The 15,027-nt window shown below is 40.9% G+C and overlaps 1 protein-coding gene across 1 annotated transcript in view; it reads left to right on the forward strand.

Annotated features, from left to right (window-relative positions):
• The first annotated feature begins 2,153 nt into the window (after window positions 1-2,153).
• col27a1b (collagen, type XXVII, alpha 1b) overlaps window positions 2,154-15,027 on the forward strand; it is a 62,764-nt gene continuing 49,890 nt past the window's right edge. The window contains exons 1-4 of the mRNA XM_051422747.1: window positions 2,154-2,811; window positions 4,567-4,631; window positions 8,965-10,286; window positions 13,502-13,555. Of these exons, the coding sequence (XP_051278707.1) occupies window positions 2,759-2,811; window positions 4,567-4,631; window positions 8,965-10,286; window positions 13,502-13,555 (1,494 nt within the window). The 5' untranslated portion in view covers window positions 2,154-2,758. The remainder of the gene's footprint in view (window positions 2,812-4,566; window positions 4,632-8,964; window positions 10,287-13,501; window positions 13,556-15,027) is intronic.

Genomic DNA, 15,027 nt, shown 5'->3' on the forward strand with positions numbered 1-15,027 from the left:
TGGTATCAATCTTCTTATCTCATTCCAAAATATTAAACTATTCCTTTAAACTATTCCTTTTTTTTTTTTTTTACATGTCCACCCCAGCATGCCTTTAAGAACACTCCAAGCAGTCCCTGAGACACAGTTTGAGAACCACTTCCATAGGCTGCTGCACTAACCATTACAAACCCCATGAAACATTACACCCCAGATTGGAGATCTTCCTCTGCACTCTTCCACAGGCTGTGAGGACATAGCCCTTCTTGTCTGTGAACTAAAACTCGTGGTAACAAAAGCTCACATCCGACGTAGCTCCGACAGGTACATGGGAAGTGCTCTTTCAAGGTGGTGAGCTCCCTTCCTTCCTGGCCCTGAGAGGACAAACTGTGAGGGGGCTCTGTGTGAGGAGGAGGGATCCAGTTGCAGGCAGCTGAATCGGTGCTCTGTTGGGTCTCCCCTGGACACTGTCATAGCGTGTTTGCTGAAGGCGGGTCAATGAGGACTTTCTTTGGCAGAGGAATTTCACAGCACACGACAGCGCCACACACACACACACACACACACACACACACACACACACACACACACACACACACTGGAACCAGTGCAGCCCTGCAACCCAGATCTCTTCTGCTCTGGTGAGAACGGAAGTGGATGTTGGTGAAGCAGGAGGTGAAGGAAGTCTGTCACAAAAAGATGGTCTTTTGTTTTAACTTTTCCCTTTAATTTGTTGTAGCCAAAATGTGTCCATCTAAGTATACCATAGCGTGGCGGAACTGGACTCAGACAGTTGTGAAGTACGAGCAGTAGGCGTGTTTACACAAATGCACGTTTTGACAAAAAAAGATTATACTTTTAGTAAGTTATACCAACAGCCCACAAGAAATTAAATACATTTCAGAAGCAAGAGTCGGTTTATTGATGAGGTGATGAAGTGTCTTTATTGTGATTGGGCTTCAGCTATACGGATTATATGAGGAAGAAAATGCTCGGGATAACAAGGTCATGTATTGTATTTTAATTTTTTTAAATTTTCTTACCAATAAATCGACCGGCGGATATTAACTCATCACAGATCTCTCTTGTCGCAGATAAGTAACTTTGGAATTTTGTTTCAATTACATAGTTTGTCCACAAGAGAGAACCAATTAATTTGAAACAACAATCTCAACTCAAGGGTTGCTTGTTGTGGAGCTTTGACTGTACAACACAGTCCTCTCCACCAGCAAAAGTTGCCATGGTACTGTAGGTATTCACACTTTAAAATATTTTGAGCACCAATTTCTCATCCATGTTGTCTTTAATGTTGACTTTTCATTCACGACCTTGTGATGAGTGATACATCTGAAGTCTCTGTGAGTAAGTGGACCTTGAGTTGAGATTGCTTTGTCGGCTTTTGTTTCCAAGGTCAACTTATTTATTTTCCGACTGTAAGTTTATTTACAGTATTTGGTCAGTAGTCTATTTAATGGGGACATGAATGTGTCAGTTTGCTGAAAGGCTTTTTTTTCATCTGTAGTCCCTGGACAGATGATACACAGAATAGTGAGTTCATATGTATCTAGGTCACAACTCTTAAACGTACTACAAGGAGTATTCACTCGTTTAGAAACAGTCTCAGATTAATACTGATGCCTCTTAATGACCTATAAATAAAGACCATCAGAGAGAAAACTGTCTTTTCTGTATAGTTTTTCTTAATGCTTGCAGCTGGCGGTAGAAACACTACTGCTTTTGTCCACAGGGGCCATCAGTTTTGCTTTTACAAAGAAATGGAAATCATGCATTGTTTTGTAGTTTATACCCTGCCTCGGAAATAAAAAAGGATTCTATAATTGGATACAGGAAACATATTTTTTTCATAATTTCACAAATTTGTCTTTCATAATGTAATACAATGTAAAAAAAGTAGTAAAGTGTACAGTTTGCTGTCTGGTGAAAGTATTCTGCAGTTGGGTCTGAGGTGGATGCTGGTGGTGGTGGTGGTGGTGGGGGGGGACTCCAGATGCACAACTCATTCACGGGTGTGTCAATTCAATCATCATCACCACACATGATAACCAGCGGCACACACTCAAACACCACGTTTATGTTACACTTCCACATGCAAATCCGAGAGGGTCCTGCTTTGCCGAAGAAGACACACCTTCAGCCGGAGGAGCGCTGCACCGCCTCCGCTACAAACTTGTTTCCCTCGATGTCAGCTGAGGGCGACAGAGGGAGGTGTTCCCCCTTTCCCGGTTCTCAAGATTCTCCTCAGTCCACAATAAACTTTCATTTTGGGTAGTCGACACACACATACACACACACACACACATACACACACACACACACACACACACATACACACACACACACACACATGCACACACAACGGAGGTCGTCATCTTGTCCTGCAACGCTTCTGGACTAGCCTTGACATTCATTGTAGACTTTACAAAACGCGCGAACGGATGAAGGGAAGAACATAGGAAGCGCACAGGTGGAGCTCTCCAGAGCGTCTTTTTTTTATATATGTAGATATACATTTGGTGTCATCTCATGGAAGGAGACTACAGGGACAAGAAGACACAATGACAGAAAGCAGGAGTCTCACTGCTGGTTAAATCCCAAAGTGTTTGATTTGTTGTTTTGTTTTTTTGTTTTTTTGTTTTTTTTTGCCTCCTGGCACGTTCACCTCCGCGCGCGACCCTCAAGGAACACCTGGAATGGAAAAACTTTATCTGCCTCGTCTGGACTGTAATAAAAACTCCCAAGAAAGAATGAAGTAACCACTATGGAGCCGGACAATGCCCCGTACTCCAAACTCAAAACCACTGGAGTCGGGGGGTGAGTCGATAAACGAAATAGACTCTCTCTCTGTGTCTCTCTCTCTCTCTCTGTCTCTCTCTCTCTGTCTCTCTCTCTCTCTGTGTTTATGGGTTATCAGGTTCAAGACGGAGAACTTCGCGTTCTCGTGAACATCACCTGCGTCTCTATAAGCTTATAGTCATCCCGCTGCACTGTGATATTCGTGTTAAGTTGCTAGTAGCATTGATAGAAGTTGATACTAGTGGTGTGTTGCAGAGTTTGTTAAGCTATATCTCGAGAAATAACACATATTTTAAAGTTAATAATTGAGAGTTTAGGCAGATATGTACTCGAACAGGTGGTGTGGTTTAATAGGTTGCAGGAGGTGCTTATGGGAACTGTTTTCAGTTGAAGTCAGTGTTGTCTGCTGTACTGTTCCTTGGAGTTGTGTCTTTGCAGCTTGTATCAGAATGAGCTGCCAAATGATCTGGGACTGATTTGAGGGAGATGTATGAGAGGAGGAGACAGTCCTCCTCCTCCTCCTCTTCCTCTTCCCTTCTCTCTCCTCCCTGCTGTGTATCTCACTCAGCTGGTTGGCCGACTGTCCCTATGGGAGGGGAAGTAAAAGTCAGAATGTTGCATCATATAACCCTGCTGGACATATGAGAGACTTGGTCACAAACTGCCCCCTCCCCCCTTCCCCGTTCCCCTTTCCCTACCCTTTTTGTGGTTTCTACTAATGTCAGTGTGAGAGCAGTGAATGGGATATAAAGAGGAGGGAGGGGAAGTTTTTTTAAAAGCTTCAGTCAGTGTGTCAGTGGTTGACCAGTGGGTTTTTTTTGCGGCCCTCTGGATAACCACAAATGTAAGAGATTTCCTGTAACTGCCTTCATTATGGCACTTGTCACTGAGCCTGGTTCACTTTAAACACCACTCGCTGCACACGCGTCCAGTTTCATGTACTGCAACCAGTGCAACCATACAGTGAGTCCACACTCATCAGAGGTTATTTAACATCTTTAGAGTCGTATCATCTCCCTCTGTGAGCAACCAACGCTCCGGTCATCGCCTGTCTTGAGATATAGATATCACAGAAAAATCAATGAGGAAATTGGATTGAGAAAATTCTGCACCTTCTTAGATCCACGAAAGGGATTAAAAAAAAACCTGTAGTCAAAAAGAGCCTAGCACAAGCTTGACCAAGGCGGTTTGTTATTGTTCACGTGTTAGCGATAAATGCAGCATTGATAGTTGAAACATTTTACTTTCTTTTATATCTTTTTTGTAGGTTTACAGGTGATGCAGTGTGCTCACTGTGCTCTGCTCTGTAGTTACTTATCTGGTCAGGCAGCAAGATAAGACAAAGCTTGAAACGGATGTCGGCCTCTTTGAATAAAGCAGAGCTGCTGTTCTCTTGCAGCAGGTCTGATTACTGAGGAAGTACAGGAGATTATGGCGTATAATGATTGTTAAAACAATCAATTGATTAATACGGTAATCAGGCCCATCTGCTGATTACATCTTAACATATGCAAAGATTATACTGCGCTTCTCTTTTTCATATCATTATAAGGACTTGAAGCGAGGAATGAGTAAATAAATGAAAGCATAACCCAATGTTTTTAGTAAGTAACAAAAAAGGTTAGATATTCACTCTGGTTACCTTTTGTCATTGCTTTTGACTGAACAATCAAAACTTGAACGATTAAATATGTGTAAAGAAAAATCTCGTCAGTTGACTGAACCTTGACTATGTGCCATAATGTTTTACAACCTTTTTGTCTTTCTCTTTAGGAGAGTTCTGATTCTTTGGACTATACTCTGTTGCACCTGCTCTCTAAGGCTAGCACAAGCACAAGGTAAGCAAACTGTAGGAAAAAGATGGGTGATTTTCTTTTTACGCATAACACATTATGGAGCAGGAAGTGTGCCTCAAACAGTGTCGGAAAGAGCAAATGAGCTGAGCGGAAGTTACAGTGACACTTTCAGGAACACCCTGTGCATTACACCTCAGTGAGACTATTCAGATCCTAGACTAGATAATATTCTAATTATTTGAGGTTGAATAGCGAAATAACCACTAAGAAAATAACCACTGTAAGTAAGTACATTACTATCATTGGCTCCTTCTTGTGCACATGTTTATCCTTGTTATCCAGGGATTATCTATGACCGAGGTGATCAGCATTTACATTTTCCATTCACAGCTCTCAGTTGTACCCCTGTCAGCATCGCTGTTTGATCTATCAAGGCCAAAAACTCTGATTAAATATGTTTACTCTTCACTGGAAAGCATATTAAGCCTAAATGATGTTGGAGATTGACCGCTCTTCTCTGCATTTTTCTGTGAAGTGGATGTTGTGTACTGAAGACTTGAACTGGATTAGTTAAGAAATTGCAGACGCCCCTCACAATATGGCTGTTGTTTTGTGTGCAAATAGAGCACGAGAGATATCACACTCATATAAAAAAAAACAGTATCTGCTGCTTAAAGTACATTGTACATTCCCCAAAATGGGAAAAAAAGAACATGTCTTTTATAATAATGCCATTTCCGAGGTGTTTTGGACATTTTGATGGATTTAATTGGTAAACCTTTTACCATTCTGTAGCAGTTCAGCTCATTTCTCTCATACCCATCTCTGATAAAGGTTTTCAAGGTGGTACATGACTTCTATACTAAGTGAAAGTGCACTCTGTCTCATGCTGACTCACATTCTGATACGTCTTGATGTCTGATGCAGTCACCTTTCTATTACACAACTTAAAGACCCTTATGTTGTTCAGCTGTCAATCAAAATCTGCCAGATCTTACTCAATCTGAGCTCGTCCCAGTTTCCAGTTTTGTTTTTCATAATGTAAACCACAGCGCTCAATGATAACTGTTTCATGCAATTACTTTGCAATTCTGCTTTCATCGTTGATATTTTCCTCCAAGCCTGGAGTCATAGATATTTATGTGTAAGGAGGAAGTGTTAATTTGCAAACTCTCAGATTCCAGGGAGACTATAAATTTGTCGCTGACTGTTCTTGCATCATTTGAAAGACAAATACTCTTTGTTGTACGCACGTTTCATAAGAACATGACTTGCAGTGAAAGTCATGTTTATGGAAAGTGACTGTGGAGGCAATTGTATTCTTTTTGTTTGAGTGGTGCTGGCTGTACTTCAGTGTACTGTACCCTGTTCTCCGCAGTCATCAGAGTTTAACCGTGCGGGCCGTTACTTCTGCATACAGTTACCATCGCTGTATAGGCATGCGAAAACACATTGCCAACACATTTCCTCAGAAGGGTCAGGGCCTGATCAAGGTCAGCCATAGTACAGCATGTCTGGAGCAGTTTCCGGGGCTCAGTATGTCAATATCAACCTCCTTCCAGATGGTGGCTCACCTGGAAGTGCTGGGAATCTAACCAGCAACCTTATGGTTACTGGCTCACCCCCCACATGTACCTTGAAGCTTTTTTAGGCAGAAAGCAAACAGTTTGAATTATAATAAAGATAGTAAATAATTCATATATATATATATATATTGGGGAAATTCACTCACTACAGCAGCTTCAGATACAACACAACAGATAAGAAAATACATGTTGAATAAAAAATAGAATAGAAAAGTACAAGATATAATGAAAATAGAAAAAATACATAGCTTATATGCACACTATATATTGCATTTTATATACAGATGATATGCGTCACAGCAGGAGGTAGTGGCACAGTGTAAAAATAAATAATAACAATTTTGCTTTCCTAAATAAATAAATAAATAAATAATAAAACACATACAACCTGGGCATACACTCACTGGTGTAAGGTATTGGGATTTCACATTGCTCATTCGTACCCTTCAGGAAAAAAATAATCACCCATTTTAATGTGGCAAGGAAACTTTTGAGTTTCAGATCTAATATAGCTAATATCTGCTGGCCAGTAGATGCATTTATGTGCTGAGTCGGAGGCCAGCAATTCACTCCCTGTTTATTGAGAAAAGGAGTACAACCCAAAAACCTCCAAAGACATTGTTCATCTTTCTGCAAACCCAGGTTGCATTGAATGTTAAGTGTTACTTAGTGCCAGCACACTAAACGTGTCTTGTTCTATTCTTCTTCTCCACTAGAATATATTTACTGTGAAGCAGCTGCAGGAAATGTTGCATTGATGGCTTAATGCCTTAGTCTGTGCTCTTGCCTGCTTTCTGATAAAAGTTGTATTCTTTAGCAATGCTTCGGCTCCAGGATGTGTTATAGTCTTCTTTTTTTTTCTTTTTCTTCCCTGGCTCATCAGGAGGTAACAAAAAGCCTTAGGCGGTCCAGTCTACCCGCTTAGATTTAGATATGCAAGGAAAAGCCCTGAAAGTAGATCACAAATCACATAATGAAAGAACAATTTTGCTTTCCTCATACCATATTAACAATTCAAATGAGTGCCATATAGGAAATTCAGCTGAAGACGGCCCTTGTTCTTTTCAGTTTCTGTTTGATGTTTCTTTTCCATGTGTGGGTTTTTCAGTGGAGCTGACCTCCCACTGCCTGCACATACTGAGCAGGGTTTCCCTCCTAACATGTCTGGTGTGTCTATACTTGTTTCTCCTCTGCTGAGCTATAATTCATCATTTAGCAGTTTATTTTAATCTTTCCCACATTTATTTGGTATTAGCCAGTAAAGGACGAATCTATATGTAAGCTTTTAGTGTTGACACTGCACATACTGTATTCAGGATATGCTGATTGGTCGGTGATGATTTTCATTTTATTTAATAGCCTTGCTAAACCACACAAAAAGGTTTTGTTTACATTACTGACGACTTGTACTGGTGCCTAACAATGGACAATAGTATGATAATGGGAACATTTCCAGTCTGTTTTGATCTTTCAACCAAAAACAGTTTTCAATTTCTAAGAGCGCTGAATGAATGTTGAAAGTGATATCCTAGATTTAGCAAAACCTTGGTGCTGTTGTTTCAGTGGTTCTTGGTTTGGGGCTTGGGACCACCATGTTCCGTTCAGGAATTGCAAAGGACATCCATTTTTTGGAGTTGAGAGATGACTTAGAGGTCAAAAACATTTTTTCCTCTAATTTTAGCTTTACTTTTTGTGAGTTACTAAATAGTGTCAATTCAGTATCACAACCTAGAGAGGGTTTTTTTTGTTATATCATGTTATCCTTTCTCTGTGCGTACTACAATGGCTGGTCACAGAGATGCCGTGTCACAAGTTTAAAAGGATGAGAACAACTCTTGCTCAAAAATAAAGGCTCTGTCTTGCTACAGTGAAATGTGGATTCAGTTAAACTCTTACATAAAGGCGTGGATCCAATTAGGAGCAACATAAAGAACACACAACACTGTAATGTGTGAAAATTACCCACATTTTCCTCCCATGAGATGCAAGTAGCAATTAAAACCTGCAGAAAACTCTGCAGTATGTTTTCATGAGCTTGGGCTGCTGTCAGAGCGATCATCTTTAATCAACAGACATTACCAGATAAATTGAGATGGCTTTTCTGTCTCTGCAGTAATACACCTCTTACCACCACTGTCCTCTCTGGGGACCCATTCAGCCTCAGTTTCCTGAGATCGGTCTAATTAAGAATGATGTAACTGTTACATAATTTGCGGCAATCCCCAAAACTGGATGTTGATGTGTGACCCTATCGCAAATTTTATGCAGCCTTTTTAAATTGCTTTTGCCGCAGGATTTCCATTTGTCTAACTTTAAACTTGTGAACTCCCAGCTTGGCATCACAACATAATTATCACTTATATTACTGCACTTTTATTTTTTCATTTTGTACTTTGATGCAGATCAGTGCATCACAGTGGGAGATTCTTAATAGGTGTCTTACACAAATTAATACGGTTTTGTCTTTTAAATAGCTCAGCATTAGATTAAGTGTGCATATAAATCCAAATGCTTCATGCAATTAGCTTTCTCTTTCTCTCTTTCTATTTTGACATTTATATTTTGCAATAGTATTCCTTTTATGCCCTTCTCTAAAACCTTTTGCAGTCAGTGCCTTTAGCAAAGTGCTGAATTAAAATTATTTGGGAAAAAAAGGCAAAAAAAGACCAGTATATGTTCTGTTGTGTTATTTAAGCTTATAAGTCATGATATATTTTTCAGCAGCTCAAGATGCCTTAAGTCTACAAAGCTAAGAGTCACTGACATCTCTTTCTTTTGTTTCTCTGAAGATGTGGATGTTTTGCAGCAGCTTGGGCTTTCTGGGCGAAGGGCAGGTGGGTCGTCATCTTCAGGCGCTCGATCCATCCCTAATGGCATCATCCCCTTCAAGTCTGGAGTCATCCTCACCCCGAGGGCACGTATCCAGGTTCCTCTGCGCACTGTTATCCCAGCTACCTACAGCTCCACCAACCTCTCCCTGATCCTCAGCCTGTCTGTTCATCGCATCAACAGCGCTTTTCTTTTCTCGGTTCTGTCTAAGAAAAGGAAAGTGCAGCTCGGAGTGCAGTTTGTTCCGGGGAGGGTCCTGGTACACGTGGGGCAGAGGAGCTCTGTGAGTTTCGACTATGATGTCCATGATGGCCAGTGGCACAGTCTGGCCTTGGATATCCAAGGCCACCAGGTGTTCTTATACACTTCTTGTGGAAAGAAAAGTGTACATGCAGATTTGCATTCTAAAAAGGCAGAGGCTCTGGATGCAGAGGGCTCTTTCCTGCTGGGCAAAATGAACCACAACTCGGTGCCGTTTGAAGGTGCCATCTGTCAGTTTGACATTTATCCCTCTGCTAAGGCAGCTCATAACTATTGTGATTACATTAAGAAACATTGCAGAGAAGCCGACACGTATCGGCCCGTGTTTCCACCACTGCTACCTCTATTTTCCACAGACCCAAACATTACTGTCACTCATATAACTCCACAGTCATTGACGGAGATATCCAAAAAGGCCCAGAGACCTACTTCGACCTTCACTGAGGAAAGCACCAGGACTACGATTCTTGTTCCAACTCAACGCTCCCTGATGCTGAACAAAACATCTGTGTATCAGACTGCGAGCACTCCAAAACCTGGTGCTGTGTCTGTTTCTTCACCGGTTCGTCCAGGGCTGGAAAGTCCATTTAAATTTCACACTCAAACTGCTACTACATCACTTAAGATCAGCATGACACCACCAAACCCCACACCAACTTCACACAACAGTGCCAGAAACGACACAAAGCAAGGAGATACTAATTCTCAGAAACCTTCTGGCGAGAGTACGGATTTACCTGCTTCCACCAGACCATCCGAGATGAAGCCAAACCTCCAGACCACAGCTGCTTTCGCACATGGGTCTCCTTCAAACGCCAACCTTCCCCATAAAAAGCAGCTGACCACAGTAGCTTCAAAGAAACCTGAGCCAAAAGTGACCAGTGTGCAGGATGTCAAACCCACCTCACTTATTCCAGTCACTCCAGCTGCAACAGATGGCTTCCAAACATTTGACCTGGAACCGACCCAGTTCTCACTGCTGGCTGGACCACCTGGACTAAAGGGAGAACCAGGACCGCCGGTGAGTGTGGGAGCTCTAAACAAACACACCTGCCCCCTGAAATCTATGCATGAGTACATGCATGGATTTCATTATCATACCTATGAGTAAGGGCTTCTTTGTGCATGCACTGCAGGAATATTTGTGTATCATATGACTTACTTATGAGATAGCGTTTAGTGTTTATTTTATGAATGAATAGCTTATGAATTAGGGCATTTGGATTATAATGAATGCATGTTTTAACTCAACACATTTCTATGCTTCAGGCCAATTTCCTAATACAGCTTTGGATCACAATGCTATACAAGTATGACAAATAGTTGTTTAAAAGTTGGTTTCTTTGATGTCTGGAACTTCTGCTGACGTGGGTGCTGACGAATCTGTTGGTTGTGTGGTTTTGTGAATCTGGCAGTCACCAATCATTACATCTCTGAAATGTTTGCTTATTTGACAATAATGTGTTGCTGTGTTAATGATTCAGAATTGCTCCATTCCCGGTCCTCAGTCTTTTTTGTATGAAATACTTCCATATGGTGCCCTGTCAGATTGTTGCTGATTAATGTGCGATTTCCTTTTTAGCAGCAGTGGTAGAAATAGTCAGGTTCATAGCTGGCTTTTGCCAGTTAGTGTTTGTCTGAGTGAAAGGGCTGGTGGTGGGGTGTTAGATTCCTCTGAGGAGGAGTGTGACTGCTCAGAGAATGGATACTCTTTAAAGTGGGGTCAAAGGTAAGAAAGGATAAAGCACTTGTGCTTAACCATTTAGAGTAAAAATATAAAGCACTATACAATGTTAAGCCAGTGCTTTGTCCCCATTACTGAGAAGCTGAGAGTTGTATTTTTCCCATTTCAGGTACCACAGACTATTGATCACTTCACACCGCAAGCTTCAGTGTTAAAATGCTAGAATTAAAACATTACTAATTAAGAGAAAGGTAACAATCCTTTTCATTACATCATGCTGCTGTGTCAACCTGAATTTCTCCTAAGGGGGATAAATAAAGGAATATCTTATCTTATCTAATCTTATCTTATCTTTAGACTGACCTTTCTAAGTTCAGAACGAAGTATTGGAGATGAACACAGTCGAAGTATTTGATCTTGTCATTCATCGACCAGTGTTGACTGCAGACTGTATACATTCATATTGACCATATGGTCCTGTCAGACACTGCTCAGTGTTGAACACAAAATGGTTACCCACATTTTCCATTGTTAAAAAGACTACTCTGTCTTGTATTAGGTCATGTTTGACCAAAAAGAATGTTTTAAGTAAAGTTTTCCTGCTATGGCAATGAGGGAAACCACAGCTCTGCATTCCCCTGAAGCCACTCAGACCATTTTTATGAGTGAGAAGTAACTGATCAGAAGGACTTTCACCAATGTATTGCTTGCTAATGTTTAGGTATAAAGTCTGAACCGATTGCTGAGTCAGGTACAGAATCTAAATTATTTTCATTTCCTTCTGAATCATTTTCATCCCTCTCCACTGGGATTATGGTTGATGTTAATGGGCCATGAACTGTTTAAGGAGGCATAAGTTTTAACTGCTCACAAAAGCAGGAATGTCTTTGAAAGTAAGTATGACAGAGTCTATTGCAGCATGTCAGCTCGGATAGATAACAAATAATGATGAGTCTTCAACGGGCCTTAGCTCTGAAGAAGGGAGGATCAGAATAGATGACTGGATTATCAAGTAAAGTCTTCAGTCGAGGTCTAGAGACTATTTACAGTTCTGATGCTTATTATGTATCCGCAGATTAACAACTCTGAAAAATTTCTTGTTGAACTGCAACTATAAAATAATGGAATGGTTCTTGAAAAGACCTTCTGCGGCAGAATTACATTGCGTAGGGAATCACTGATCTGATACGCCGGATTGTTATCTTTACCATTACCTAATTAACCAGATCTTTTATCGGCCAGCCGTGACCAATCTGCAATTAAATTTTTTATTAAAGTTTCTGACAATGTCATCGTTAAATTCTGTGTTTTATTTACATTTATTCAGTAAATGTATCAGAGGTGAGGTATTGCAGTTGGTTTTTGGGAGTAGAAAAGTTGGATTGGTGCATCCCTTTGCGCCCATGTGAATTTTTGGTTTTGCTTTGGAGAGAGGTGCTACCTTGAGAGTTTTGTACCACTGGGACCTTGTTTCTGTGTTCAAGGTTCAAATATTTAATCTTGTTTGTTACTGACCAAGAAAAACACAGAAAGGCTTTCAGAGATAACATAGTAGTCAAATTTGAAAGTAAGTGTTTATTTGCTTTCCTTCACCTTGAACTGAATAGTTAGTTGTTACAAAACAATCTAAAGTCAAAGCCTAACCAAGAGCTTCAAGTCATGAATATTTATTGTTTATAAATTCTATAAATTCTATAAAGAGCTCTAGCGCTGCCTTGTTGCCCACTCCAGCAGCGCCTGCAGCTCATACTGCTTATTATGTGTGGACAGCCTGATGGTTGCAGTCTAAAGAATCTAAAGGTTGCCAAAAGCCCTTTTGGATGAAAGAGTATAATTATAGCAGTTGGTCCTGTCCGAGTCAGACAAAAGTGCTCTATACATCTGACATTATTACAGTAACCCAATTTCAGCTGGGCTGCCTGAAGCTGTTTATAAGCGCATTTCGTTTTCCTCTTTCTTTAAACTTGTCGAGCCATGGGAAAATAAATAACAAATCCTAACATCTCAAGCAAACTCAGGTTCCTCAGATTGACCCCTCATTAGATTTGACCTTTCGGAGCTTTGCTAATCCATGTATGAAATTGTTTTAAAGCTAGCTGATGCCCATAATTAATGTGATTGGCTGCGGCTGGAACCAGTGCAGACCTCCCTGCCAGTACAATGAGTCAGACTTGCAGTCCATGCACTGTAGTGGTTTTGGGCTGAAATCATATTGGCTGCAGTGGGACAGAGCTGCTCTAGCCTCTAACAAGACATCCTCATGCCTGCCAGCATCTCACTGACTCAATGCTTTGCAACTCTCAGCTAACTTCATTATTGAATAATCAGAAAAAAGTGCGAGATGTACTGTATTTACTGATTAAATATCAAGCTTGAGTGACTTTTACAAGATTTTTTACCCTGAGCACTTGAAGCTCTCTTTTACTATTCATGACAGTTTAAGACTCCCTTGAAATGACACGACAAAAGGCAGCAACTCTCGCCGCTACTCTCTTTTGTATTTATAGACTTGCTTCACTCTGTCCGTGACATCTTTTATCTTTTATTTTTAGGGCCTCCAAGGACTTCCAGGGTTGCCAGGAAAGCCAGGGAAGAGGGGCCCAAGGGTGAGTATCTCCCAGTGACAAATTTCCTACTTATCTTCCCAGAGTTCCTCTTTTTTTCCATTACCACTTTTCAGTTCCCCTACAAAATCTTCCATATGTATTATCCTGTATCTTAATGATGCCTTAATCATGTCTGACCTGCATTATAGCGCAATTACACCACTAGCAGTGCACTGATATGGAAGGCCTTTGAGCATTTTGATCAAGCACTCAGTGACATCTTTGGATTACAGAGCATTATTCAGCCAGACGTTAGTTTGCTTTGGCTCTCGGTTTGATCAAGCTGTGCTTCTCTGCTGCCAAGGTCCATTTGTAAAGCTGGAGAGCAAACAACCATAAGCTACAAATCTGTGGGTTGCCAATGTAAAATTAATTGAACACATACGGTAGGTATTAGATGGACATGAAAAAAATACGAGTCTATATACACATATATTTCCAGAACAAGTAGTTTCTATCCCATACATAAACAGCAATGCTACTTAAATTAGGCATAGGTCCTATGTTAACATCGGTGAATGCTTCTACTGTACTGGAGACCTCCGGTGCCATATCTCTTATTTTGGGGCTCAATGTCAGTCCACAACTGTGAGCTGCTGATGGAACCACATAGAGTGAGTGCAGATGTTATGTTAAGTTAATGTTTTCAGAAGAAATATAAGAACTGGGAGATGATTTGTCCCAAAGGACGGTTTGTTATTTTAATTTATTTGTAAGACCTTTAACTGATTGTGTATGTAGTTGTAGTTCACCTCGCTCATCTGAAAATGAATGAAGCAGAAGTTGAACTTGGCATTGGAGTGAGTGCTAAGCTAAAATAAACCTGCTAGAACTTAAGGCAGTGAAAAAGGGGAGAGATTCCTGGTTTGGTTGCTCTTTTGCAGAGCTCCTGCTGAAGTACTGCTGCAGAGTAATTGTGCTACTGAGGAGTGTGCGTAGGAGCTACCTGCCGCAGCCCGTGAGACTGTGCCCTGCGGTCAGGCCTCAGAGGGGTGGGCTGTGTGGGAACCCAATCTCTTTAAACAAGGAAGAAAGAGGGCTTTGTCCCCATCTTATTAAAGGCATTTAAGACCCTGTCTGGAGCTCAGCAGCTCTATCCAGTAGTACACCAACCTCTATAGAGTTCATTCATCATCAAGCTCTTGAGACCCAACTGCAGGCCACACTGACTCAGAGCAAAAAAAGGAAAAAATAAAAAGAACCTGAGGGTGCAGTTGAGATTTTTACTGATTGTTTTCTTGAACCAACAGACTTTTCCCGGATAGTTCACGTGATTAGGAAGAAATACCTCACAGCTACACACATGATCTACAGAAAGCTCTAAAGTGGACTCTGGTCTGGGCATAGCTTATACAAACATTAGGAATAAAAGTGACATTCATTGTGGTTTATATTTTAAACACACTGTACTTATATGCAGAAAGTTGATGAACAGTATTTAAACTGTTTGAGAAGTCACGCACAAGGTTTGT

Source organism: Dicentrarchus labrax, unplaced genomic scaffold (assembly GCF_905237075.1).
Source record: "Dicentrarchus labrax unplaced genomic scaffold, dlabrax2021, whole genome shotgun sequence".
Lineage (NCBI taxonomy): Eukaryota > Metazoa > Chordata > Actinopteri > Moronidae > Dicentrarchus > Dicentrarchus labrax.